Below are 27,642 nucleotides of genomic sequence, written 5' to 3' on the forward strand. Positions count from 1 at the left end.
CATTCTTTGAAACAGAATTCGTGTCTCCTAATTTTTGTTCTTGGCCTGCAAAACAATCTTGTGCCCCTAAGATCTGTGTTAAATGATTTATTCATTGCTGCAGTGGAAACAAGAGGCAAGAGTGTCTAATACTCCGACACTGAGCTCCTTCCATTCCCACTGACTTTTGCAGGAGCTTATCCCCATGCCCAAGGGGAGACCCAGGTGCACACCAGGCTCCTCCATGTACAGGAAACCTTGAGGCAGAGAACAGTTGGGAGTCGTGGTGCTCTCTATGAAGTGCTGGCTTGGTGCCCAGGGGAGCTGGGACACAGGACATGACAGGAAGCACACCAACAGGCAAATACTGTGACAGGCTCAGTCATGGTGATGAAGTTGTGCTATGTGCAACCAGCTTAAAAACCAGAAGCAAATCAGCTTCCTGCACAGTCCATTTCACAGATAATTCATTTTTTTTTTTTCCCCTCACTCCTCTCTGCTTCTGTTTTAGTGGTGTCCACTATTACTCTCCTCTGCCTCTTTTCCCTTGGCACTCTTTTACCCTTTCTGGGTTTTTTCCTTTTCTCTTCAGTACTTTTTCTTTCTGGTTCCTTTGTTTCCATGTTGATTCTCAGCTGTTTTTCCTCCTTTTTTAACTGACTTTCTTCTTTGACAGACAGGGATTGAGCCAGCACCTGCTGAAGTCAATCCATTACATTCAAAGAGTTTAGGATCAAGGTCTTATTCCCGCTTGCTTCTCTGCTTCTTCTACGATCTCTTTTCCTATGCAGCATTCTCTGTGGTGTTTTCCTTCTAAAGGATGGGTTACTCCAATATGCAGGGAAGGAAGAAGGTTTATAGAGAAAATCCTAAGGACCTAGTAAATTCTTTACAGGATTGCTAAATTGCTACTCTGAGTGCACAGCTGCAGAAAGCCAAGGGATTTGATCATAAGATTAGGGGAGTTTTTCATGCTTGCTTCATCAGAGCACAGATTCTTTCATATGGCTCTGAGTAGTGGTCTTTGCAAAGACAAGGTCTTCCAGGAAGAAAATCCCTCATTACATATTACATGTTGTCGCTGCTGACTGCATAGTCATACACTTAATTTAGTCTGCTGACCTTAAGCTCAAACAGGCAGTATTTAATCACACAAACTGACTCCAGGAATCCTGAAAATGGAGGGAAAAACCCAATATTGATTGGATATTTACTAATATACGATTATGTAAAACCACACAAGGCATCGCTAATGCATACCACACATATGTGTGCTTGTGTGTGTGTGTGTACACATGTGTAAAAAAAGTAGATATAAAGTGATCTATCTATGTATAGAGAGGGAAAAGTACTGAATAAGTGTGTATTAGATGTATTGGTTATATTCTCCTAGGATAGATGTATGAAAAATGTTTTAGTAGAACATAGTCTGCATTAAATATGTGATGATGGTTGCATGTTAATACATTTTTGGACATAATATGAAGATAGATGCTCAGCTACTCTGAATGGATACAGCTCCACTAAATACTGAGGCCAGTAGTGCAAACATTGTTTTACATCAAACAGTATTTTGATTGTATTTTTCTAGTCTTGTCTTTATATTTGGTCCTTCATCTGGATTAATATTTTGTGCACTCAGACCAGAGGCATACTAACTCTACTTGCAGGAGAAGCCCCACCTAATTCTCGGCTGCCAGCTGTTGGTGTAAGGCTACCACGATGAACATGGCAGAATCAGTCCTGTTATATTGAAGTCAAACATTTTGCCAGAAGAGTAATGACCTATATTGTTCAAAAATAACCAGACAGGCCCCTGTTACAAGAGTATGTAGGTCATCACCATCCAGGGGGTATTAGCCAAACTCCACTTATGCACCTATTTTTGATTTATAGATGGAGACGTCAGCCCCCATGGATCACATGACATGTAAATCCTCATGCAGGAAACCTGTGGTTGGACTCTGCATTGAATTCAGATCTCTGCCCTCTTCACAAGCTCATTGTTCAGCACTTTCCTGATGATACAGTAAAGGTAAAGCAGCCTAAATATTTTATAAAGCTTCTGCAAATCACTGGAAAACTCTTGACCACGGTACTTGGGGAACATGCAGCAATGCGGCAGTCAGTGCACAACAGCCAGACTCCAATGGTTGTTTTAATCTTGTTTAACTATTGTCTCAGCAGGTAACTGTAAGACATAAATTATCTACTACCTGCCAGCAAGGTGCCTCTACTATAGAAGGTTTTTATTTTACTCAGGAACATATTATATCCAGCTTTGGAGGCTCAGTCAAACGACAATGGTCTTAACAGTAGGGCCTCTTAAATGTAAAGGGGCATGCAGACCTCAGACTTAGAGAAAGCAATAAAAACTGTAATGGAAAATATCTAGGAGGAAATATCTGTACTCAACTTTTAACTGACTCCTGCAGTACCGTTTTTTGCCTCTCATGTATGAAGAACATCTGTCTACCTGTGGTCCAAAATTTATTTTATTCTAGAATGAAGGAAACAACAACCATAAAGTACAAAAGTAAAATTCCCATGAAAGCACACTGCATGCGTGTATTTTTTCCTTTGTGCTATTCAAGGTCTGTACAAAAAGTTCAGAGGCCTTCTAGATCTCCAAAATGCAAAAGGATATGATGTACCAAATGGAGGCCCAGAGTTCTAGGCTGTATAGAGCACCTTTGCAGAGCATTGCTATTGAATCATTCCAACTAAACTCCATCCCAACTTGCCTCCATGCCATTCCCATTGACCTCAGTGAGCAAACCAGGTGAGAAGCACAAATACGTCACAGCTTGAATAACAGCAGTCTCTTGAGACCCATGGTGTATTTTTAAGTAGTGTTTAAAAGAGTTCATGCAACAGTATGAAACTGGAATGTGTTGCCTAAGAAACAATCCTTTATGTAACAGCTGCACCTTTGTGTCCATGATTATGGTGTGCTAGTGGTATTCTGTGGAACTTGCTAGTTGATGTGTATGGATATGCTGCATCTGCAGCCCTACTGTCAGGTGCTGAGGAGGCTGCAGGAGTGGAAAGCTGCCTTCAGGCTCTCCCCTCTGACAGACATCAGCTGGAGAAAAGCAATGTACAGCTGTGCCTCTTCTCTGAGACCGCTCCCACGTAAAGTCCTACAGGGGCTGGTCCTGTCCCTTTTCCTTTTCATCATGTACTGAAGAGCTCTAGGAAAGGTTATGAGGAGCCCAGGGCTATGTTACCATCAATCTGTTGATGGCAACCAGCTCATATGTCTCTTTTCAGCTGATGCAATCAGTGCCACGACACAGATGTCACAAAACTTACAGGAGATAAGCCTGCAGATCAAAATCAGTTGGCTGAAGCTGAACTAAAGAAGGAAGAGATGTAGCTGGAAGGAAGGAAGGAAGAGAACTTTGTGTAGTTAAGGCAGTGAGCAAATCATGCTTCCATTCTGGGAAAATGACATGTAGTTTTGGGTCCCAGCAGAGTCTGTGTTGCCCCTGGATTCCGTATGGCTTGAAATTTGACTTATATCTTTTTCTGTCTGCTCTACTATCACTTTTTGTGGTAAAGGTGACTCATTTTACCTTTTGTGAGAAGCCGACAGAGACTTGTTCAGGTTAAAAAGAGAACAAAGAATAAAGCTTGTCAAAAAAAAAGCAGAAACATAGAAGAAATGTGGAAGGTGTAATTCCTTACAGACATTCTTACTGTCAGTCCAGTTTTGTATTTTTTTCTTGGTAAAAGAGGTGTTTGAATGTAGATAGTCAAGTAAGGATTAGTAGACCCAGTCCAAGCTTTGGAAATGAACATGATCTGAAACTGTCTGGTTTTATAGCCTTGAGCAAATAATATAATCTCTGTGCTACTGTTTTCTGATCTATAGTCCAAGGGCAGTAATGCTTTCTTCTCAGTGGTGAATAAATGACTGCTTTCATAGTGTTTTGCAGCGCCATATACAAATATTACAATTATGGAGAAGCAAGCAATATATGATATTAATGTCAAACAGATACAGGATAAACTTGGGATGCTGGATAGCAGTGCACTGAGATACATTTGTAATGAGTTCATTAGTAATGCACGACTGGATTGATTAAGTAGTTGCCACTGTGTAAAACCTTGTCTAGAGCTGATACTTGATATATTATTTTGACCTGTGACAGATGCTCAATGATCTTGTCTCTTAAGTTTTGGCAGTGCCTGTCATGTCAATACAAATTATTGAGCTGAGCTGAACGAAAGAAGCTGTAGTTGCCACGTGGATACCTTTTCTATATTCTCCTGTATATAAAAACTGCAGCTTCCCAAACTGGATTTTTTATATAACCTTTCAGAAGCTCAGTTTGAAATAGCTTGTCTTCTTTTTTTCTTTCTTCCTGAGAATGTTTCCTCTTGCTATCATGATAAAAATGTACTGCTGTGACAAAACAACCATGTTCCCATGATTTTATCCTTTCCTATCACAATGGCAGCACATCCTGTATGGTTATGACATGGCACAGAAAATTCTTCCACACTGAAGTTACTTTTACATTGCCTGATAATGGTAACTGTGATGTGAAGCGTCAGAAGATATAACATTTTTCTACACAAAAGAGTCACAGGAGGACTCAAACAGTCTTTGAGAATCTGGATATCCAGCTGAGATTAGAGGTCTGAATGTGTCAGGGTAGTTGCATGCAGAAGCTTTTCAGCTGTAGGCTGGGGATTTGAAGATGAACAGCATCTAGAAGAGGTTACCTATTCCTGGAAGTTTTGATAGCTTATTTGAACTGGGATTCAACTGGAGATCCAGACCCTTTTACTAGCAGGCTGATTATCACAGACTGGAAAGTTGGCAACAGCAGTGGTGGTAATGAGTGCACCACATCCATCTGTTCATCCATGCATCCCAGCGCAGTCAGTGAGGACTGCAGGTGAGAAGTGGCAGTGTGGATGGAATATATGTTAGGGGTACAGATATTTGACATAAAGGATGTTTTGTTTTGGGTTCAACTGTGAAGTGAAAAGATTCATGCTTTTTCCTTCCCAAAATCTCCCTTCAGCCATCCATCCCTTCTAATCACAAACTCCTTCTGATGGCTCCTGTGTGCCTCATGTGTGCTTTCACTGGCATTTTAGCGAGAGCTGAGGATTGCTAACCTTGTTTTAAGGCAGGCTAACCGAGGCCTTTTGCAGATGGGAAGCGAGGCATAGCACTGTGAAATGATTTGCTGAAGGTTATCCAGCTGTGACTGAGAAAGTGTGCTCTGGTTCTGCTGCAAAAGATGCCACAAAAGTGTAAATGTTAATAGTAATAACTTTCTCTATGTGTGTTTCTGCTTTGCAAAATTGTATCTCCACCAGGGGACTTGTTAATGTCAACGTCATTCAGTTTTCATGATCACCACTTGAAGTGATCAGTCAGCTGTGTGGATCTACAAATTGCTCCCTTGCAGCCATCCTCTTAGTCTAATGCTCGGGTGACAGTCAGCTGTAAGGATCAGGCTCCAAGATGCCTTTGATTTTCCTTTGATGTTTCTGAGCCGAGGAAGAATTTCACACAGTCACTGGGCGGTAGGTGAAGATCCCTTCTGTTTGTGGGAAGCCAATTATAACGCAGCTGACCTGCCTTGACCTTAAGATTACTGGCAGGACATTTGGGATGTCCTTGAGAGGCAGAGCTAGCTCACTGGATGTGCCAGACTCAGGGCATAGACCGATTAGTTCGTCTGGATGTAGCAACCATTCCAATACCGTGATTATAATGGAGGCTGCACAAATTGATCCTGGTCAGACTCAGTGCATATATTTATTTTCTCGCACTTTGGCATCATTGCTGACATATGAGGATAAACAAGGTTCACCTTTAGGATTTACTGAGTAGGAGCAATTTACAAGGACAACAGGTCCTAGTTTTTAATCCTACCAGTTAATGTACCAGTTAACTCTCTTTCCCCTTTCGTTATTTTTTGTTCCCTTATTCACCTTTTATTCCAGATCTAAGATCAGCTGAAGCTTTTAAAACCCCTAGCAAACAAACATCACGAAAGAGGCTCTGTGCCAGAAGCCTCTTTGGAGTAAGGTACACGCCGGGAGAGAGGCGGAGGCACAAAGAGCCCCGGACGGGAGGCCAGTGGGAAGTAAGAGAAGAGCCTGGAACTTTTTAACCTCTGCTGAAGCAAACGGGACGGTGATTGCTGCGTGACTGCCGTCAGCATTTCGGCGGGGTTTGGGCGTTGGGATGGCTGCGGGAGCTGCCCCGTCCCCCGGGGGATGAGCATCCCCGGGCGGGCCGGACTACAGCCCCCGTCATGCCGCGGCGCGAGCGGGCGTGGCGGCGAGCGCGCCTGCGCGGCCAGACGTGGCAGCAGCCGCAGCGGCGGCGGGTCCGGAGCGGGTCCGGCGGGATGGCAGTGCCGGGGCAGGGTGCGGGGGCAGCGCGGCGCCGCGGGCGGCTCCCGCCGCTCCCGCTGCTGCTGCTCGGCCTGGCGGTGAGTGGCGGCGGGGGGCGGCGGGGGTGGCGCGGGGTGTCCCCCGTCCCCGGGCCGGGGCGGGGGCGAGGCGCGGCCGGCGGAGTTGGGCGAAAGTTGGGAGCGGGACGGGCCCCCCGGGCCGGGCGCGGCTGCTCCCCCGCCGCCCGCACCGAGCGGGCTCGGCTCGGTACAGTCCGGCATGGCCGGGCTCCGGCAGCGCCGCTCCCGGGTGTCTTCCCAGCGCTCAGCCCGTGTGCTGCTCTCCTGCTTCCCCTTTCCCTTTTTCTCTGTCTCCCGAAGCACCGCCCGGAGAAAGAGCTCACCGAGCGGCTGCGAGCTGGGCCCTCGGCTGCCCCGGCCCCGGGGGCTCCGACCGGCGGCGCTTCGGTCCCAAGTTTCGTGTGAGAAGCGGTGCGGCGGCAGAGGGTTTCCAGAGGGTTTCCCCCGGCTCGGCTTTGTGCACCTGTGTGCGGCGCCCCCGCCCCGGGCGCCCCCCGCGCCCCTCGCATGTGGCGCTGTCCATCCCGGCGCGCTCCGGAGTGTCGGGGTGTGCTGCATTGACATTGCACTGAGTAGAGCGCTGCTTACCTCAGGGGGGCTCCTAGACTTCCAGAAATATTCTAAAGTCTGATTTTTCTTGATCTTTAATTTTTTTTTTAAGTCCACAGAATTTAGCATAAATAGCTCAAAAGATTGACGAAGGCACGCTTTAAAACGCTACTTTATTCACTTTATTGTCATGAACTACAGTTCATCCTTCTGCCCTGACAAATGAAGCTAATAATTAATGAAAAATTACGTTAATTTTTTTATGCATGAGTGATCTGAAATGTATTTGGAAATGCATGACCATGGAGTGTTCATCTAGTTCATACAAATCAAGTGTGGAATTGCTAATTGCCCTATGCTTATTTTGTGCTAATATTAGAATTGCCTTTGTGGGACAGAAAGATTCTGCCCTGGCAGAATCCATCTGATGTAGCCTTTTGCCCCTGGCAGAGCCATAGCTCTTGGCTCATTCAGGAGGGAGGAGAAATGCTGTGCATTCTGAAGAAATTTTGCTTTGTTTGAAGCATGGTCTAGAATCACAGACCTCTGCTATCTGCACTTTATTGATTTCAAGGGAAACTGAAATGAGGTTGAACTCTTCCCTAAATGCTGGAAAGCTCTTAGTGTGGATTTTTTTCCTCTGTGGCTCATCTTTAATATACACAGTAGTTTTCTCAGTGATATTTGTGGCAGTGCATTTCTCAGATTGAGCATATACTATGGACCAAGTGGCATTACAAGTGGACTGACTTTTCCCTCCCTTCAAAACAGCTAAGCACATTGAGTTATTTCTGGTATTTCCTACTATATCCACTGTGACTGTCAGACCTTATCTTACTATAACATTAATTCTGTGTTAATCTAAGTATTTTCCTGTGTTTTTTCTTTGTAGATTAAAAGATACTTTCCCCATCTTTCTTCATAAAAATCTGTTGTTCCTAATTGTTCTGGTTGCCCTCTTTGACCTCTTGTGTTGCAAAGTCTTTGTGACGAGCAGAGGGGGCCTGTTCTTGTCAGTGAAATTATACAAAGCCATTTTAATTTATCCACATTATTCTTTCTTACCTTTCTTAATTTGCCACAGCAGTTTATTTGCTCTGTGATGCTTCATGCTGAGCAGATGTCTTCATTGAGCTGTTGATTCAGCTAATTCTTTCCCCTTTGCTGTGTACAAGTAGTTTAAATGATTTCTTCCAATTTGCATTATCTTGCACTTGAAGGTGTGATTTTTCATCTTGAAATATGTAATTCACTGTACTCCAGCACTGAAAAACTAGCCTACAGCTGTGACATAGCAAAACCTGCTTTTATTTTTTTTTTAGTCGATGTGAGGGTGTTAAATCAGGTGGTTCTCAGTGTATAAAGCCATACAAAGGTAATACCAGCTGTTCGGTAGGTCAATGAGAAACATTTTTTCCTTCCAGCCAGTGCTTTTTCATGTACCCAAGTGTATTTTTTTCCCCCCAGTTTTTGTTTTGTTTGCTTGTTTGTTAGTTTTTCTGGAAGTGCTGACTACTTGCAGTGCACCTGGAACAGCAGCTAGAGTTGTGCATGCATAGCACTTCTGAAAAATAGGGCTCATTTTTTGACCCAAAATTGGAGGTGGTTTTTGTGAATTGAAATCCTTATCTCTGTAAGACTTCCTACATATATAAAAGGGAACCTACAAAGCTGGATGAAGAAAACATTTCGGTATCTTCTAACGTAAGCTATTGTTACCTTCAGCATCACTGTGGGCACTGTGGGTGTGTGACACACACATGAGGAAGATGGTGATCTTTGCCTGCTGTAAGGTTTTATTTCTTGACTGAGTTGGAGAGCCATGGGGAAGTTGTGGGTTCTTTCTTTGGTTTATCAAGTGGTTGACTGTATTTCATGCTCAAAGGACAGAATTTTCTGTTCAAGGCACTGGGAAGGAGTTTCACACCAAAGTGGATTAGCATTTCCTCTGATGCATCCTGTACTGTGCCTTCCTTAGTAGAAGGCAGCCACTGCTTCCAGCAGGATTACGCATCTGGGACTATTTGCTTTGCAAACACCAATGAATATTATCTTATAGGAGTGTGGCAAAGATCAGTTTGTCTTCTGAGTGTTGGCTTAAGTCTGACAGAGAAACTGAGTCAAGAGTCCAGCTGACTGAGCACCGTTGGGAAGCACACTTTGTGACCTGGTGTCACTCAAACCCAATGCCTTCAAAGAAGGGCTTGAAAGGAATATTTCAGGCTTCCAGCTCCTCAAGTACTTCCTTAATCCTTGCTGCTGGGGTCATGGGAATGCACTAGTGAGCACTGACACTGACTTGTGAATCCAGGCCTGCAGGGAGAGCTTGGGCATGATTCCCTCTGTGTTGCAGGTAGCCCTGCGGAATGGCAGCAGTGGCTTGCCTCTGGTGAGCTTGTGTGTGAGCACTGCTTCACCACTGCTGTGCTCAGGTGCTGTTTCCTGTTGTGGCATTTGGTCTTGAATTCAGGAGTGCCTCTTCCCATCTGGTTACTGTTTGTACTACAGGAGCCTCTTTGGGCAGTGTTTCCTGGCAGTCAGAGGGAGGGTATTGCAGAGACAAATTCCTTACTTGCTGTCCACCCCACTGTATTCATACTTCGTCCATTCCTTCAAAATATGGATTTGTGAAACTCTAACGTGGGCTATGCTGTGTGTCCTCAGATGCCCTTCCCAAATAAAACCTTGGCTTTGTTACTCCACTCCATGCCTTATGGAGGGATGTTTTCAGTAAATTGATTTTGATACCACAGCACCTGCTTACCTCAGAGGCCCTGGGATATTGATGCAAGCGTGGTGTGATCATCAGAACTGGTGTTTCTGCCCAGGGGTGAGCTGATGGTGTCCTGAGTAATTTGTGATGGAAGAGGTGCTTGTTCTGTTGTTGACCATTTCTTTTGCCTTTTGGTGATGGAGTTCCTTGAATTCCTCTGTTTCAGTAAAATGGAGGTATTGAGGTATTTCTTCAGACCTGTGGCTGGAAAAACTCTTGATTCTGGTTGCAAATTGCATTGCACTAATTAGCATTGCCTTAAATTTCTTGATCCAGGCAGGCTCACTTTGGAAGTAAGTTGTTGTTTACCTTTTTCCTGCCACCTTTTCAAGCTTATAAATGGCAAAAAATTGTGACACCAAAGCAAGTCTTTGGTTTTGGCACTGTGCTAGCTAGCTGTGAGTGGCTGGCAGCATTGGTGGAGGGTGCTGTGAATTGCATGCTTGTAGAGCACAGATAACAAAGGTAATTTAATTTGTGACTGTCTTGCTGATATCCTGTCCGTTGTCTTTGGGTTTAGAGTCCTATAGCCTGTTTGCTGGGTGACTGCAAATAGATTCTTTCTCTCTCCGTCCTCACTTTTCCTGGATATGGCACACCATGGCTGTGTGGTTGTGCTGCTCTAGGCTCAGCTGTGTGCTGGTTTGTTCTGGTGCTGCCTTCCTTTTGCCTCTTGCAGATCACTTCTTTTCTGTGTGAATCTTGCTCAAGCTATTGAAATCAAACTTTGTGTCCTATCACGTGGCAGAAAAATATGAGGATTAATTAGTTAACATTCGTGCAATGCTTTGAAGATAACAAGTGCCATATAAAGTGCTAGAGATTTCCAGGTGTCTTTTTTTGCCCTCTCTTCCTTATAAATTGCATTAATAGTGTTTTTTGTCTTCTTTTTATAGTACCTCCTACGTGCTTCTTGAGTAGGTGTTATTTCTTTAAATTTCTAGAAACCCGGTTTTTAGTGGGGTATTATGTGGCATATGCTTTGCTCATGCCCTTAACTTCTGTAGTCAAATGTGCTCCTTCAGAAGTGATATCTGAAATATTTCATCAACAGCTTGTTTAATATATGTATGGTCCTGTGCCTGGCTTGAAGAGAGAGAGCTTCACATTCATAATAAGGAGAAAGTTCTTTGTCAACATTAGTAATTGACCCTATTACAGTCAGTTGTTAATTAGTGAATAGTTGCACAGGTTTTCCTTCACAGAACATTTGAAACCCAGTGATAAACCATACTATTAATTTGCTAGTTGGAGCCCTTAAGAACATCCTTTAGTATAGACTATTATGCCTGTAGCTTAAACCCTACTGTTTAAGAACAATATGAACAGTAGAGTCTAGTCAAATCTTGACGTCTCCATGGTATTTTTTGCTACCTTCTATATTTGGAAAGTGAACATAGCAAGCACCACCTTAAGTGGAATGTCTTATTTGTAGCACTCTTCAGACTAAGTTAAAGAGTACCAAGATACTCTGTGTCAAGATTTTAATTTGCCTTAGTTCGAAAACAAAAGAAAATATGGCACTTGCCTCTTTGCAGATATGACACCCCCCCCCCCCCCCCCCAGTAAATTATCAGTAGTGCTTCAGTTTTTTGATTTCTGGAACGTCTTGAGGTGAGAGATTTGGATTATGTATGCAGTAGGAGTGTGCTCTTCCGCAGAGCTTGTGGGAACAAACAAAACCCAGGAAGCGTCCAGTGGGCATGACTGCAAATGTAAATCTGTTGGGCAAACCCAGGGTTTTCGAGTGCTATTCATCCTGCAGTGCAGAAGTTGTCGATTTTTCTGTGTCTCTGCTGGATTCCTCCTCACCTGGCCGTCCCATGCTGCTGTAGGTGTGCGAGTCGCTGCTGCCCACTCAGACCATAGCTGGCTTTTTGGATTGGTCACAGACATCACTGAACAGCCTTTGTGCTGGGAGTCCTCAGCAGGTTTCATTTTGTGAACCCCTGCAGAGGCAATTGGCAGAAGATGGTTTTGTGATTTCAGTGGGATTGCAGAGACTACTGCAGGGGCCACTTCAGCTGTGACCCCTGAAGTCTGAGTCCCAAGAGCTGCTACCCTTTCTCTTCCCCACTCTACAAAGTGTTTTTTTTACCAGGCTTCCTTGATGTACCTTTGGGTAACAGAGCTAACCTGTCTCCTCCCATCTGATTTGATTAAAATGTTTCTACAGCTATTTTAGATATTAATCATGAACGAATAAAGGGGACTGTCCTACTTATCACTATCCATCTTGGAAGGCATTTGTTACAAATGGCTCAGTGATCAAAGCAGCACAACCCTGAATGTAAATAGCAGCAGAGGGAGGGCTCCTGAGTGAAAAGCAAGCAATTATTGCACAAGGTCAAGAGTGGTTTGTATGATGAACAAGGAAGATAAAGCATCTGCAGTCAAACTGTGATTCTTGTAAACAAGGGGGCTTTGGATTTGAACACCTTGTATTATTCAGTGGGAAGGAACTGGGGGAAGGAAGCAGTGGGTCAGTTTCTCTCTTGTGCTTGCCTGGAGATGACTTAGATCTGGTATTGTTAGTACATGCACAGTGTCTGCACCATGGGACCTGTCTGTGTCACCAGCTGCTCTGCAGAATTACAAACCTCTGTCACCACAGTACTGAGGTGTCCCTTCAAGTCAGCCTTCTGAAATTAAGTGCACAGTCCATCACAGGGCTCATTTTGGGAGCTGAGTGGGAAAGGAGAGGTGAGATTTTTGTCTTGTTGGGATTTCTTGTCTGTTCCCCCCCACTTTGATGTATCAGACAAGACTGTTGTTCAGAATGTGAGCTACTCCCCTCTTAAAGAGGTTAATGAAATGAAATTCAGTCATCTCCATTACTGCTTGGAATTTTGAGGCAGGTTTCCTCTTAAGCTAGACTCATATAAAATGCCTTGTCAGACACAATCTGTTTCATATGCACAGGGTTGCTGATTGATCATATTTACAGTGGGTTGAGTGCTGTTGTCCCAAAATGAGAATGACACCAGTGGGTGGCTAAGCTAAAGCAGAAATCTGAGTCAATGTCTTCCTGAAAAAGTGGAGTTCAGAAATTGTGGTCGAGTGTGTAAGGCTGTGTCCCTGCCAAGCAGCAGTCCTGCTAGAGTTTGTTGTCACAGCCCCAGCTATTCTTGATGAATAGTGTGCAAATTGGCTGCCTAATTATACACGTGTTAGTGCATGCATAAAAAACGCATGTTGACATATGGATTCAGGCACCTAAGCACTGTTTCAGCTGCATATCCATTTAGACTTCTTATGCATTATTTGTGTAGGGAAGTATATATTTCGGGCTCTTGAACTGGAAATAGGAGAAATAGAGAATATTTTTTCTGTTCCGTGTACAATACTACTCTTCTGATAGAAATCAAAATTAAATAAGGAAGATCTATTTTCTTGTTTTTAAAACGGTGTGTTTTCATCACCCTTGATGTAAAATAAATACATAAGTAATTCTCCAGACATGCTGCTTATCTTTAGCAAAAGACCATGCTGTCACGAAGCTTTTGTGGGGAGCAACTTGTAAATGGAACTGGGTTCTATGGGAGCAGTAGTTAAGCATTTATCACATTTAATTTGAATAATAAATGTAAAATATGAAAATACATTCTTGTGGCTGTTTGAAAGATATTCCCTTTTTTCATTTTAAAATGAGATTCAGAGAAGAGTAAAAACTGGAGAAATAAACTCTGGTTTCTCAGATCCTTGATGATTTTGAGAAAACACGGCCTGAGGGATGACCACATTTTTCAATAGTGTCAGTCCTGGAAGTATAATTAACAAATAGTTATTTGCCTGTAACTCTTTGCCTCTGGGTTTTTGAAAGCTCAGATCTTCCCTGGGTACCAGTTCTAAGGGAGTGGGGTTGTGGACTGTTTACTGCTCTTTAACATACCCATATGTTTGGCAGCTCTGCAAGGAATTGCTAGAGAGTGGGGAAAAAAGAAAACTGAACCTTTTTGACTGGTCAGACTTCTGCCACCAAGCTTGCAAGATCATATATTTAAATACATACTTCGAAGAACAGAGACAGCTAGAACACATGTGACTTTTGTACCTTGTACTTGAACAGCCATGTCTCAGCAGTTTTGAATTGACTGTGTTGAGAATTTGGGTTCACTTACATTTTACTTGAGAGTCTTTCATGCATCTCAGACACTACGGTCACATGACTGATGTGTGACCTACACCATAAAAATTCTGTGAAAATAAATTCAGATCGCAATCTTGAGCTGGGGAAAATCTGCAGACTGGAATTGCTATGAGATTTGCATTTCATTGTCTGCCATGTGTAGTCTGTCTTTTTGTTTTTAAAGGCTCCACCAAAGTTTCCTGCATCTGAGAACCTCAGGTGACAGTCATGTCACCCAGCCAGCCATGGATGAGGAACTGTTACGATAGGCAGCTGTGCAAACACAGTATGAAATAAAATAGACCTTCCCTCAGTTTTGTTGCAGTTTCTTATTGCCATAACTGGCAGAGACGTTGCACGTGTTGGTCCTATTATGCCTTTTACCTTAGCAGGTGGGTAGCTTCTTGAGAAAAATACTTAGAGCATTTCTTAACTTTTCTGCAGTGGTGGTCATGAGAAGATTTTAAAGCTTTAGGATGCTCAAGTGACAAGAGAGTTTAGCTTGTTTCTTATTTCTAGATTTCCATATGTGTGAATGTAGCACTTCCTGACGCATATGAAAAGAGGCTTCCTGCCCAGGAGGAACTGTCACCTTTCTTGACCTCTTCTTTTTTTAATATGCGCTCATCTTCTCTTGTGCCCTGGATTTAAACAAGAAGCAGTGTGCTTGATTGGGCAGTGCCTGGCTGATGAGCTCTCCTGCAAAATGTCTGGACTAAATCTACATGAGTCATGTCTTGCAAAAAAATTCATATAGCCCAGTACATGCAAATTAGCTACATCTTTGCTTCTGCTTTACCTATGGACTGTGCAGGAGCATGAGTTTGGTTTTCTGTGGAAGAGTGTAACTGCTTCCAAAGAATTCTTTTTCCCCCATCCTCATAATTTTACATGATTGCCAGATCTAGTGGCTGTAGCCCTGGTGAGGCTGTAGCTGCTGGCAGTCATCACTGCTGTGCTTTGCAGGACAAAGCAGCACCGTGTTTGGGCCTGGCGTCTGGCAGAATTGACTCCTTGATATCCCTTGCCTTCAACAGAGCTGGTAGGGAAGGCAGAGGTTCTTCTGGAGGTTTAACCATAAACCAGCCTCTTGTTTATTCCTGGGTAGGGGCTTGATTAATTTCAGCAGGAGAAAGCTGGAGAGTGCGGAACTACTTAATTCTTATCAGTTTGCAAATATCATAAAGTACAAACATGAATTGGGGCTGGTGCATTTCTCTGCTCAGCCAATAACCTCCCAGTATTGCTGCGGCTGCCTTAGATGTGCAGGCAGGGCATTTCTCTCCAACTCTTTGGCTTGGACCTTTAGGGTTTTATAACCAGGAAAGGCTGCAACATTAATCTTAATTAAAGGGAGATGACGATTTACTCAGCTGGCCTGACAGGTATGCTTATATGCACAATGCCTTTCCCAGTGAGTTTTGGGCTAAACCATAGGAACAGAGAGCTCTACAGTGGTAAAAGTGCAGGAACATGAGTAACGTGTATTGATTCGATACCTGGAGAGGAACTGGGCAAAGAAGCAGTGGATATATGCAATGTGACATGCATCTCCCTCCTAGCGCCTGCTGTTCCACCAGCACAGCAAGTTTTCTGTTACTAGCAACACCGACAAGGCAGTAGTTAAAGCTGTCATTGTTTTCAGAATCCAATTTTCAAGAGGTTTACAGCTCTGCCATTATAAGGAAAGAAAGAAAAAAATGAAAAGAGAGAAAATTCCTGAAGTTGGCAAAACAGCCTTTCTAGCTGAAAAAGACATGGAATGACTATACTTAAAACCATAAAATGGTATGGTTTGAAAGAGAGCTCAAAGATCACCTCATTCTAACACCTTTCTTCTGGCTATTGTTAAACACTTTAAACAAAGTTTATAGTATCATTTGGTGTCATTTTGTCTTGGGGTGAAAGTGTCTGTTGTGAGGTTTTGTAGTCCAATTATTTGTTTTTGCTAGAGCTTCACAGACTGAAGTGTTCTTAATGGAGTCTAGTTTTTTCAACCAAGCAAGCAACCTCTAGTTTCACTTTTCCCCCTGTGTTTAGCCTTAGTTTCAGTTAAGGTTGTTTTTTGTCTTCTGTAACTCAAGGCATAAATAAAACTATAAGACACTTGAATAAATAATAAAATTGAAGTGAAAGGAAGAGGTTTTTTTAAAAAATACTTAGCATTAAAGAGATCTGCCCATAATATCGATTAGTTTCTCCTATGCAGCCCCTGACTGCGGTGGTTTTAGGCAGGGCTTTTCATGTCTGTGTCACCTCATTTAGCCCAACCATATTTGCCTGCTTTGATTGGCAACACCATGTATTCATCTCAGAAAATACACAAGTGATTCACATACATCAGCCTGGAGTAGGAAGGTTGAGCTCTGGACATCTGGGTTTAGAAGAACGTGAGTCTTTTGGTCGAATTAAAGCATCAAGGACATTTATGCTGAAGGTAGAGGCTGACTTGCAAATGTGCTTGCTTCCTTCTCACAATCTGACTGTCTGGTCAGCAGAGCCCAGTGGTGGGATCTCTTCCTGCGGAGTGGAGGAACTTGTTCACTCTCAGATTTTATGTTATAGGTGTATTTTCTAGTAACTTCTAAGTTCTCAAACGTTCTGGTTGTTTTGAGGATGATCTCCATCTCGGCTCAGCTTTTCTCCATTACCTTGTGTGTCCCGGGATTCCCCTCATGCCCCTCTCTTTTCCACGTATAAAGATTTCAGGCATTTATAGTTTGCTTCATAGGTGCAGGTTTTGTTTCTGAGCCTCAGTGACTGTGTTGCTTGGAAGTAGCTGAATTTGAATGAAGTGCATGCCTGGAGCTGTGTGTTCTGACTTCATTGGCTTAGTCCCTCCTTTAAATGCTGCATGATGTAACACATGGGATGCAAGAACAGCTTTTTTTACTTCACATCCACGGTGACACATTTTCCAACCTGGCTGGAGTAAGGCACGATCAAAATCAGTTCTGTAATTAAGGAAATGTTGAACCTCTTGTATGTGTTAGGCAAATGAGCTAAAGCTTTTAGCCAAGCAATTAAGTGTTAAGGTTTTACTGTAAGGTGAATGAAAACTAGATAATTTCTTCAGCTAAGCTTCCCTTAATCATTCCATTAGCATGAATTCAGTACAGTACAGAAGGGAAGCAGCATAGCCTGATGGATAAGATTGTTATTATATTATTATTGTTGAAGATACTGCAGTAAGAAAAAGCAGTAAAGGCCCCAGCTGAAGTTATGGTCATAATTTTGATAGGAGTTTTACTTTATGACAGACAAACTCTGCTCTGAATCTGTAGTGATTTAAATAGACTAAAAAACATAGTGGAAAATAACTTGTTTGCCTAGATCCGGAACTGAGATGCAGAGAGATTAAATGCTGTGTCTTCCATGTGGCCAGTGGAAGCCAAAGAAGACACTGCAGTGTGTGTGTTTGACATGGTGTGGGCACTGGGAAAAATGAGCCCTGCTCCACTTTGGAAGGGTGGGTGGGAGAGGGTTGTGCTTAGTGCTGTAATGTGGATGCTGGATTACTTGCCTTTTCTGTTCTCATTTCCTACATCTGCTCCCTGTCAGTGTGGGTTATTTTAACTTCATGGCTCTTGCTGTCTTCTGTAGGGTATCAAAGTACTGGATTGAGTTTGCAGCATGTTCAGAGATGTAGGGACAAGAGTGCTCTCAAAGTGGCAATTTGCTGCTTCTCTTGGTAAAGTATACTAAATTTACATAAGAATTGTTACCTGATTATCTGACTTGGGACCAAACTTCTAAAGGGGGTGGCATGTGTTGTGTTCATCTTTCCACTTAAGGGTACTTTTTAGGAATGTATTGGCCCAGTTTCAATAAGTCACATGCCTGGCATTTTTTCTTTTGGTTTTGCTGATCAAATCAGTGTGATAGCCTATTTAAGGCAGCATATCTCAAGATTATAAAAAACCATCATGGCAATTTGCAAAAGCAGGTTGTCTTTTTATTTGTGACTGATGTTTTTGGCTCTCTGTTTTCCTAGGCATTCTTGCCAGCGTTCGTGTACTCATTGAAGGTGTCTCCACTCATAGAAAAAATAAGTGATCACAAGGATTTTAAGAAGCTTCTCAGGACACGGAATAACATACTAGTGCTCTATTCGAAATCTGGTAAGTATTTTTTTTCTTTTTTTGTTCTTTTTTTTTTTTCATGTCACAGCTCTTTGTGCCCAGCAAGGTGTGTACCAAGGGGCTTCCATGTGACTGCGAGGGCTTCTTCGGGACTGGTGTCCTTTGTTTTAATTCAGAGGCTCCTGATGTTTCAAGACTGGAGTCATCCTAATTCAGCCTTCTAATTGCTCTGTCTCACTGGCAGAAATGTACTTTATTCTGGCTTTGTCTCCAGAACTGGCTCCCTGTAATAAGAGCTTTCTGGTGTGTTTATCACAGTAGTTTGTGAGTTTCGATTTCCTGGTGACACTGAAAGGTATAATAAATAGTTACAGTGCTGAAATCAATCCATCTTTGCTTCTGACAGTTTTGAGTGTCCCGTGGTTGTCTTTCAGCTTTAATTAACAAAATATAAAAATAAAAAAAGAACTGTTGTGTAAGATGGAAAATTACTCATTTCACATTATGCCACCTGTCCCCTTGAATCTTTTTGTTGCTCCCTCTGTCATTCAGGTTCACCTTTCTGGCTGTTTACTGACCTGTTTGCTCTTCCTTTGCTCTGTTCTGCTCCTGCTGTACCTTTTCTCCTTTCTTGTCCTGTTTTTTGTGGAGGGTGTTTTGTGTTACACCATGCAAAATCAAGAAACTGTCTTTAAACTCCATACACAAGTGCAGAATGCTTTTGTGAATGTGGAAGTCATTGAACAGCAAAAAGTAAAACGTGTCATTCAGATGACTTTCCTTAGTGCTGTATTGTTTTTGTTGTTGCTTCCTTCTTCTTCCTTTAGGAAGACAGGATAAAATAATGCCTTGTTTGGGTGTTGGGTCCTCCTTTTTTGACCTGTTGCAAGGTTCTTGTGTCAGTCAAACACAGTGATGGTAGAGTTGCTCTAGGTTTGTAGTGTGTCAAATTGGAGCAGTATATGGTGACCAATATCCTCCTTCCCCTGACCCCAGTATCAGAGAATTTTGCAGACAAATATGTGCAGGTGCTGGAGTAATTAACTTTATTTCCTAAAGATATACTTATTCTGAAACAGTTAAAATTATATACGTGGCTTATGTTTTTGTTAGAACACTTGTGTTTTGCTATAGTGGGGAACTTTGAGCGCTTGAACTTGGCAAAATGGTTTTGTAGTAACAGGTTCAAAGTGAAAATCATAAAAGAGTTTCTAATGCTTTTTGATTTTTGAAAGGAACACTTTAGATAAAAAGACATCTGTATTATTCAGCTTCTTAAAAGGAAAATTTTCTTTTTACGCTTAATATTTTAAGTGGTGGTTGCTTTCATTTTTAGCAGCACAATCAGAACACTTCAGCTGTGACAGTCATCTAATAAATGTTGCCCTACGGGCATTGTTCAAAAGCCATGTTATGGAGATTTCTCTTTTTCTGTTTTTGTTATTCAATTGGTTGGTTTTAGCAGTCTAAAGTATTGCATGCAGAGCGGACTGTGAAATTAATGTTTCTTCCTGGAACAGTGATCTTTGCACAATTAGAAATCTTCTGCTCAACAGTCACCCAGAAAGAGGGGAGGGGAAAAAAGTGATGGGAATTTGGAGCTGCAATTTCAATCCTAGATATACATCCCCCAGCTGTGATGAGATGTTGGGTGGCATCTGGTCATACTGCTGGAACAAAGGCTTTACTTCCCAGCTGAGCAGAACTAGATGTCACTTTCTATTGCAATCAGAAAATTCATTGGTTTTGGGAGGTGTCATAATTTGTAGGAGATGTTTAGTTCCCCCTACCAGCTGGGTGTCCTACCAGGGGTATTCAGCTACTGAGTTTTCTGGGACAAGTGGGTCCCTGAATGCTTATTTTTAAAAGCGTATTTGTCAAACTGTTGTACATGCAAAGAGTTCCCCCACCTAAGTCCCTATGTTGGTGAGAGGTGGCAATTGCATGTTCTGAGTATCAAGGGTTTGAGAGTTTCTTGAGAGCTGATACATGTGGGTTGGTGTGGGATGGCATCAGGCCCAAGCAAAGTCTGTCAAATACAAAGAGGATGTTTCTTGCTAAGGAGATGGTCGAGGTAAAAATTGTGAAGGTTTAGAGATTACTTTATGAGTTATCCCTACATGCTGGCTCTGCTTGTCTACTCTGACATCTACAGGCCCTCATTTCCTCAAATGCTGGAGACAAGATATTGGCCTACAGAAGCATTCTGTCTGTCCCAATATCACCATTCTTACATTCAGGTACTTGAAGTAATTGTGGAGATTTGGAAGAAGCTCTGGGTTTCTGTTTTCTGTTTACTGAAGAAGGAGATAGCTCCTGATAGATTTTTTGGGGGAATGAATGCTTATTTGTACTGCTATATTTTTCTCTCTTCTGTTTATTTTTGATACCATTTATAAGACTCCTTTGGAATGGTAGTGTTTTGCAAAATCTACACATGTGGCATGGCATTATAAAAATGTCTGTTGGGTATTTATAATACAGCCAGTACTTGGAAGGACCTTTTCCAGGTACTGCTCATGACTGTTGGTTTGGGTTATCTCCCAGGGTTATTATGAGTATAAAGTCTTTATTTTCTGTGTTTGGCTGGGGTAGAATTAGGGAGGCAGAGATGCTGAATGACTTGCCCTTACAACTGATGAAAGTCCTAAATGAAATTGCTCTAATTAGCAGGCTGTGGTAGAAACTGGTTCATGCCCAGCCACAAGGAAAAAGGCAATGTTGGGATGGAAGCTGTAGGAGAGGACACAGTATAGCTCCATAAATGTAGCTCAGGGAGCGTGTCTGGAAATACCAATTTCAGTATGTTGTTTAAGGGGGTAGAGGGAAGGAGCCACCCAGCTTCAGCCAGCTTTCCTTCTAGTTTACAGAAGATTTTACTGCTCCCTGTTATGTTGGTTTCTTCAAATGAGACAAAATGTTCTTCGAGTGCTTCAGAACATAGAAATGCAGTGTTGTGTTGTTTTGTGTGGAGTAGTAATGCTGTTCATTTAGTTTTATAATTTAATTTTGTCTTCCAGCTGCTGCTGCTGAAAGCTCACTCAGATTACTGTCCAGTGTGGCCCAGGAGGTGAAAGGACGAGGTACTATAAGCTGGATAGACTGTGGGTACGTGTCATGCTCTTTTTATTTTCCCTCTCCCCTTTTGGATTTTATTGCTATCTTAGCTTTCTTGATGCCTCTGTAACGTTTTGCCTTTAACTGGATTAACATAATTCTTTGCAGTTTCTTCTGTAGGGAGCTTATATCTTACCATCTTATCTTCCTTTGGATGAGTGGAGGGGAATAATTTTTTTCCTTATGGCAGTTGTTACTTCTCTGGCAGCATGATTTTCAGTCTGAAGCCGAGACTCCAGCTAACATTGCCTTTCACAGGGGACACACAGGGTGCAAGCTTTCTTTCCACAAGCCAGGGGAGGAGGATTCTCACATGTTGTGCCTCAGCTGGAGGGCAGTGCAATTCTGCTCTGACAGCAAATGTTGTGTGAGCAGTAAGGCTGTTTGCTTGGTTTTGAAGCATCCCCCCATTTGTGTTTCTTAATAAAATGTGCTTTCTTTTAAAGACCTTCCTCTATGCTGGCATTAGCTCCTGGCAATTTTATCGTGAAGGCAGAGAAACTTGTTTTTGTAAGTGGTTGTGTGTGTGGGGAGGAATGAACAGGTGTGTGCTTTCTGCTTTGCAGATGCGAAAATATCAGCTGTGGTTCAACTCAATAACAGTTTGCTTGTAGTTTTAGCTTGTGTGTCATAGTGCCTCTGCAGCTTTGAGAGGTTTGCCTGCAGGTGGCAAGTTCCCCTTTCTGCACTGCAGAGGAGCAGCTTGCTGCCTACCTGTGTGTTTGGGTGGATTGCCATGGTATGAACAGACTGTACACCGTGCACAAATGTAAGCCAGCTCTGCACATCATGTAGCTCCCTTAAAATTACACTTTTGAAACTAACCCTCATCCATCAAACAGTGACCCAGAATAAGTCATTGGTAAATGCAAGTTAACATGGGTTTATTATTGTTAACCTGCCCTGCTCCCACCTGCCACGAGGCAGGTATCTCTCCTGTGGAGTCCTGTGCCTCTGCCTTCTGTTTGCATTCTGCTGGGCTCGTCCAAGTGTACACACACTTTCATCTCTGCCCAACTGGTTGGGACAGAGCTCCAAGTCATCTGTCGGCAGAAAGCAGGGCAGTTCCTCAGAGACAAGTGAAGCCTGCATCTCTTGTCACCTGCTGAAAAGCCAGTGGATAAATTGTGTTGACTCTGACAAGGTGAAGTTGTAAGGAGATCTGGCATACCTCTGAAATCCATGAAAACCAGTCTCCATTTCTAACAAAAGCACTGGTAAGTAATTTTTTGCTGTCAACAATGAGGAGTTGCAAATAGGATATTGAGTCAGCCTCTTGGCTTCAGTTTCTAGTCGGCTTCAGTTTCTGGTTATGGACTGGTTGCTACCTTTCTGTGTCTTTTGTTTTAGGCTACCTCTGTTTTGGGGGACCTACTACTTACTCTCTGTGTGTGTATGTGGCATATACAAATGCTGGATGATGAGGCTGTTCAGCTGGCCCTTCAAAATGCTATTATCCAACTATATATATATATATATATATATATATATATATATATATATATATATATCCAACAATAACTCCCTTCAGGATTTATTTCAGTTCTGGGTTGGGGAAGGAAAGATTCATTGTTTAGGACTTCAGTTTGAAATCCAGTGAAGTTTTGGCACTTAGTGCAACAGGTCAGTTTCCACTCCTGAGTTTGTAAGTAATGGTGCACTCTTGAGTTTGTAAGTAATGGTGATGGGCAGGGAAATGCATTTCTTGATTTTGCTGTAAAATAAACTTCAATTAATCAAACTCTAATATACTCTCACTTTCCAAACATTGACATCCAGACCAAACTTCATTATGGAAGCTACTTGCAAGAAATGTATTTTCAAGTCTCTCCCACACAGTGCTTTGTTTTCATAGGAAGTTTGGTACTTGCAGTGCCTTTCCTCTCACCATGATGGGGAAATACTGAAAGGTGAATTAATCTCAGATAGTGAAGCAGTGTGGTGAAAGTCATGCTGTAAGGGGTTGGGAATAGATTGGTGGGTTCCCAAAATTTTCTTTGACACCAGTAATGCTACAGTCAGATTACCACCTGCTAAGTGGCTGGGAGTGACCAGGATGTTGTAACCTGGCAATAGGTGTAATTCTCTCTTTGAGGGTAAAGCAGAGCTGTCTTTCATGTCGTGTTTTGGAAGAACCTGGGTGTTTTTCAGAGATGGACTTCTATCCCTTCTGTCACTCCTGTAAGGGATACCATAACAGAGTTTGTGAACTGGCTTCGTGGGGCAAGGTGAGCTGGAAGACTGGCTTGTTGTAAAGGAGGTCTTGATGGATGTAAAAAGAAACCCTGAAGAAATAGTTTGAGCCTAAACCAAGTTTTGTGGTTGATTTTTCTTGTTAAGCTTTTGAAGTATTCTGAAATCAATCTAGTAGTGTTGAGGTAACTTTTAAACAATTTTTTTTGTAATGAAAGGTTTTTTCCTTTGCTTACTGCTTTTCAAAAATTGTATACAGTGGCTGCAAGCCACTGCCCACCTTGCTGCAGTGATAATACTGCTGCAGTTGTGCTGCCTGCCCCAGGTCACAGAGGGCCAGTTGTAAAATCCGGACAGCTGAGTCCTACCAGAGTGGCTTAAACCATTCTCCTGCAGCAAGTATGCTGGGAGGCTTATTTGCAACTCTTCATGCTGAAACAAACAGCACACAGATGCAGGGATATTTACAGCACAGGCTCAATTTGTTTTACAAATACTGACAAGAAATGTCTTGTTTGGCAGCAATACTTAACGAGAAATTTTGGCTTTGCTCTTCACATCCTGCTGTACTGGGCTTCTTTGCCTTCAGATCCAAGCGTTGGCAAGGCTGGCATACATACAGAGTTGTGGTTTGTGCCTCTGCTTCCCTTTGGCAATGACGGCAGTCTTTTTCTTTCCTTTTTCTTTATTGATGGTGCTTTTTTTGTTACTTGTCATTCTCTTTCCCCTCGTTTTCAGGAGAAGGCAAGAGCATTTTGCTGCATGGACAGAGGTCAGTGTGAATTGCTAAGTCTCAGCAGCATGTTCTGTATTTCATATGGTGGAGGAGAGTGTGCAGGTTTGCAGCTGGAAGTGTGACATTCACACTTCCTGAATGCTGGTTTGCATGGAAACCGTGCTCCTTGGCCTTGGCTTCTGGTGTATCTGTGGTATAAGGCAGAGATTAGCTTTGAGCTTTCAGTTCCAGGTTGAGTGGTCTCAGGGAGAGAGGGAAGTTAGTTTTTCAGCATGATGTAGGGAAATACTTGGTTTCTTGCTGAGACAGTGTGGAGTAGAGGAGGTTGTCACTTAGTTTGTCACTTTTAGGCAGGGTAGCAGAAATCCCGAGTGCTGGGGCTTGGGAAGTGTGTTGCTGGGAATGCCATATGCCTGCCTTTCCTGAACAGTGGGGCTCACTTGTGCCAAGTGCTGTGCTGGAGTGTGACCCCCTGTATGTGGCACTGTAGATAAGGCCCTAGTTTGGGAGAGCTCAGTCAGTTCCTGCAGAAAAATCGACGCCTCCTTCTAGAGATTAAGGGGCAGCTGGAGAATTGCTCACAGCATTGAAGTGGTCACTGTTTGCTGCTGTGTGCTGAGATGGCATATGTGGCTCTCTACACAGTTAAATATGAAGTTATTTCAATTGTGAATGAAAGACCCTACAGTGATATGACAAAAAGTATGTTTTATTTTAACCTTTACATGTCTTAATTAAGAAGTCCTTGCTGAGGCATCTGACACTGAATGAATGGTGATGTAAGAGACATGTAATTATGCCTGGTGAGATGCATGGTATTGGGGATGGAGCACAACATTGCAGATTGTTAAGTCTTCAGTGTTCCAGAGAGATGGATCAGGCACCTTGGGAGCAAGTGTTCTGGGACTGGTGTCTGGGGAGATTCCACATTAATAGGAGCTGGAAGTCACAGCTTCTGTTCCTGACTCTGCTAATGAGTCACTTCTTGTTACTTTGTGCAGTTACAAAAGGTGTATCTCTTTTCAAAGCAATTGGGTAAATATTGCCTGATATATTAGTCAATGTTTATAAAGAGTTTGGAGAACTTTAGAAGAAAAATTCTGCAGCAGCCTGAATGGGTGCTCTTTAGGGCATTCGGGTGAAATTGGAATGGGCATGTAACAAAGCAGGAGGTTGGGCTATTTATTTAATTGTTTTTTTAGTTGTAGTCTGGTAGAAATCTGGAAAATTGAAGGACATCATAGGGAATTGAAAACTTGGGATATCTGCAAAAAAGCACAGAAGGATGTGATATTTTCTGTCTTGGAGACTGACTGCTGCTAACTCTGACAGCAGGTTGGGGTTTGTGCTGCAGAGTCTCTGTGTGCCCCCGGTCTCCCAAAACCTCCATTTTTTAAGGCCTTGTACAACTGGAGGAAAGCATTGATGTGGTCAAGTAAAAGAGGAGTTTTGTTAAAAATAGAAACTCTTGTCAAATCCTTATAGTGCCAAGTAAAAAGTACAAAGTGATGTGCCTGGGAACACAGTAAGTTGGAATTATCTTTTGAGTGAAAGACAAAATTGCTGCTGCTCGTATTTAAGGCAGACAAAGCTCTAGTCTCAGTTTGTGATGTCCCAAGGTGTGGTTTTGAAGAACAGTCATTACAGAGTTATTCTCTAGCCTTGTTAAGTGGATTTTGTGATAGACCACAGTGTGGCCAAGGACTGGTGTTACTTGGAAGAGTGTAACTAGTTTGGGTGAAGTGGAAAGAAGGTAAAATGCCTTTATTGATGAGAAGAAAATGTGTTTGGCAGGTCATAAAGCACATTGTGGTCAGGTGCAGCTTTGAAGAGGTTGAAAGTAGCTCTCTCCATCATGAATATGATTTAGGGAATACTCCTGTGTTTTCCAATTACTGATTTGTCTTGAGTTTTTATTGACTATAATGCGTGCCCAATTGTGATTGGTATTTTTTAAAAAACACCCATTTCTTTGGCTCTAGGTAATTATTCTCTGCTCAAACTTGTATGGTTCCTTTTACTGTAGGTCCCAAACATAAACAAAGCTGTGTGATTTCCATCTGCTGTCATAGCGCGTGTGCTTGGCTTTAGCACATCAGACTGCTAGGAAGAGGAAATGCCATCTGGTTAAAATATCTGACTAATTTTTGTTTGGTTTTAATCCCACTTTTTCTGCTTTTGTGTGTCATTCTTTTAGTCCCTTTTGTGTGTCATGTGCATCATTCTTGTAGTCCCTATCCCCAGTAAATACTTGTTGTTGTAGCAGTCCCATGATACTTAGCATGAAGGTGAGACCATAATTTGGCTGGCAAAGCAGTGTGTTCAGACCTACAGAGCTAAACATGCTGGCTGACAAGAGAGCCAAATCTAACAAGTATTTGTCTTTTCTGGGGTTTTCTGTAATATCCCTGTTTTTCAGTCTTTTAGATGAGGTCTTCCCAAATTTCTAATTTCCTAATGCTTAGATATAGAAAGGCTTTACCTGTCCACACAGTCATAAATGAATGTGTTTAATGTCTTGACATAGCAGGGAGGAATTTCAGAAATAAGACTAGCAGTACAGATGGTGTTAGAGTAATTTTGCTCTCTAGTTTTTACCTTCATCCTGTAAAGCCACTCAGAAGTAGGATTTATTTAAGAGAGTAAGTCTACCCATCTTTCCTACTTGTAGCTGAATTTTAAAGCTGATGAAAAGCTTTGAAATTGCAAATAAAACTGACCAGACCTAACAGAGAGAGAGAGAAAAAGGAAGAAGGAGTGCTGCTCTTGCCCTGGTACAGCTCTTTCTATCCAAGCAGATTTGTGGTGTTTGGGATTTCTCCATTTTTTTACAGAAGCCTTGAAGGTGAAAGGCAGCTCAGAAAAGGATGGCTCACAGTGCCAGCAGGGGGTAGGTAGCAGGGGCTCTGTTTGCAGCTGGTCCAGGGGAGGTAAGGCAGGTGTCCCTCAGGAAGGCTTTGCAAATGAGTTATACTGCCAGTGTGGACCTTGTGTGAGTGCCATTTATAAGGGCAAACTGCACTTACAGCATAGATTTTCAGTGCCTGCCTCCTGTCTCTGTCATAACCTGTCTGTGTGGTTAATGCCCAGTCACATTAAAGCCTTTTTATTTTACTGTAAGAGTGACCATGCAGGAAGTGTTATGCCAATCTGAAAAGAATAATTTTTTTGGAAACTCTCAGTTCCTAACTTAAACCCATTCGGTTTGGAGTATTGCAATAATTCAGAAACACAGAACAATTAACTAAGTCCACAATAATAGTTGGGTCTATGAGTCTGAGCTCATGTCTGTTTCATCCTAAACTTGAGTATTCCATGAGTTTTGCCTAGAGTTGCTCATTAACCAAATCTTCGATGTTGCTGTTTTTCAGACGAAAATGAACAGTAAGAGAGCTCAAATTTAATGTAAAAGGAGTCACATCTGTTTTTCTGCACCCAGTAATTCATTTAAAACGTCCTCTAGCTGCCATCCTCTCCAGGCCCATGGTGCACCAAATGGTGATAAATGGGTGTACAGAGGGCTGCAGCATTAGTATGCCCATGGGTGACATGTTCAAAACCTGTATTTTGGGGTTCTTAGATTCATATGAACTCAGTAGTAGTCATCTGTTGGGACAGTGTTCCCCTGTGCCATT

At 42.5% G+C, this 27,642-nt stretch overlaps 1 protein-coding gene across 1 annotated transcript in view; it reads left to right on the plus strand.

The window, feature by feature from the left end:
* The first annotated feature begins 6,627 nt into the window (after positions 1–6,627).
* PDIA5 (protein disulfide isomerase family A member 5) overlaps positions 6,628–27,642 on the plus strand; it is a 95,901-nt gene continuing 74,886 nt past the window's right edge. Inside the window, exons 1-3 of the mRNA XM_062498019.1 lie at positions 6,628–6,975; positions 17,874–18,000; positions 20,982–21,069. Of these exons, the coding sequence (XP_062354003.1) occupies positions 6,628–6,975; positions 17,874–18,000; positions 20,982–21,069 (563 nt within the window). The remainder of the gene's footprint in view (positions 6,976–17,873; positions 18,001–20,981; positions 21,070–27,642) is intronic.

The sequence above is a fragment of the Cinclus cinclus genome, chromosome 9 (assembly GCF_963662255.1).
Source record: "Cinclus cinclus chromosome 9, bCinCin1.1, whole genome shotgun sequence".
NCBI classification, from domain to species: Eukaryota; Metazoa; Chordata; class Aves; order Passeriformes; family Cinclidae; genus Cinclus; species Cinclus cinclus.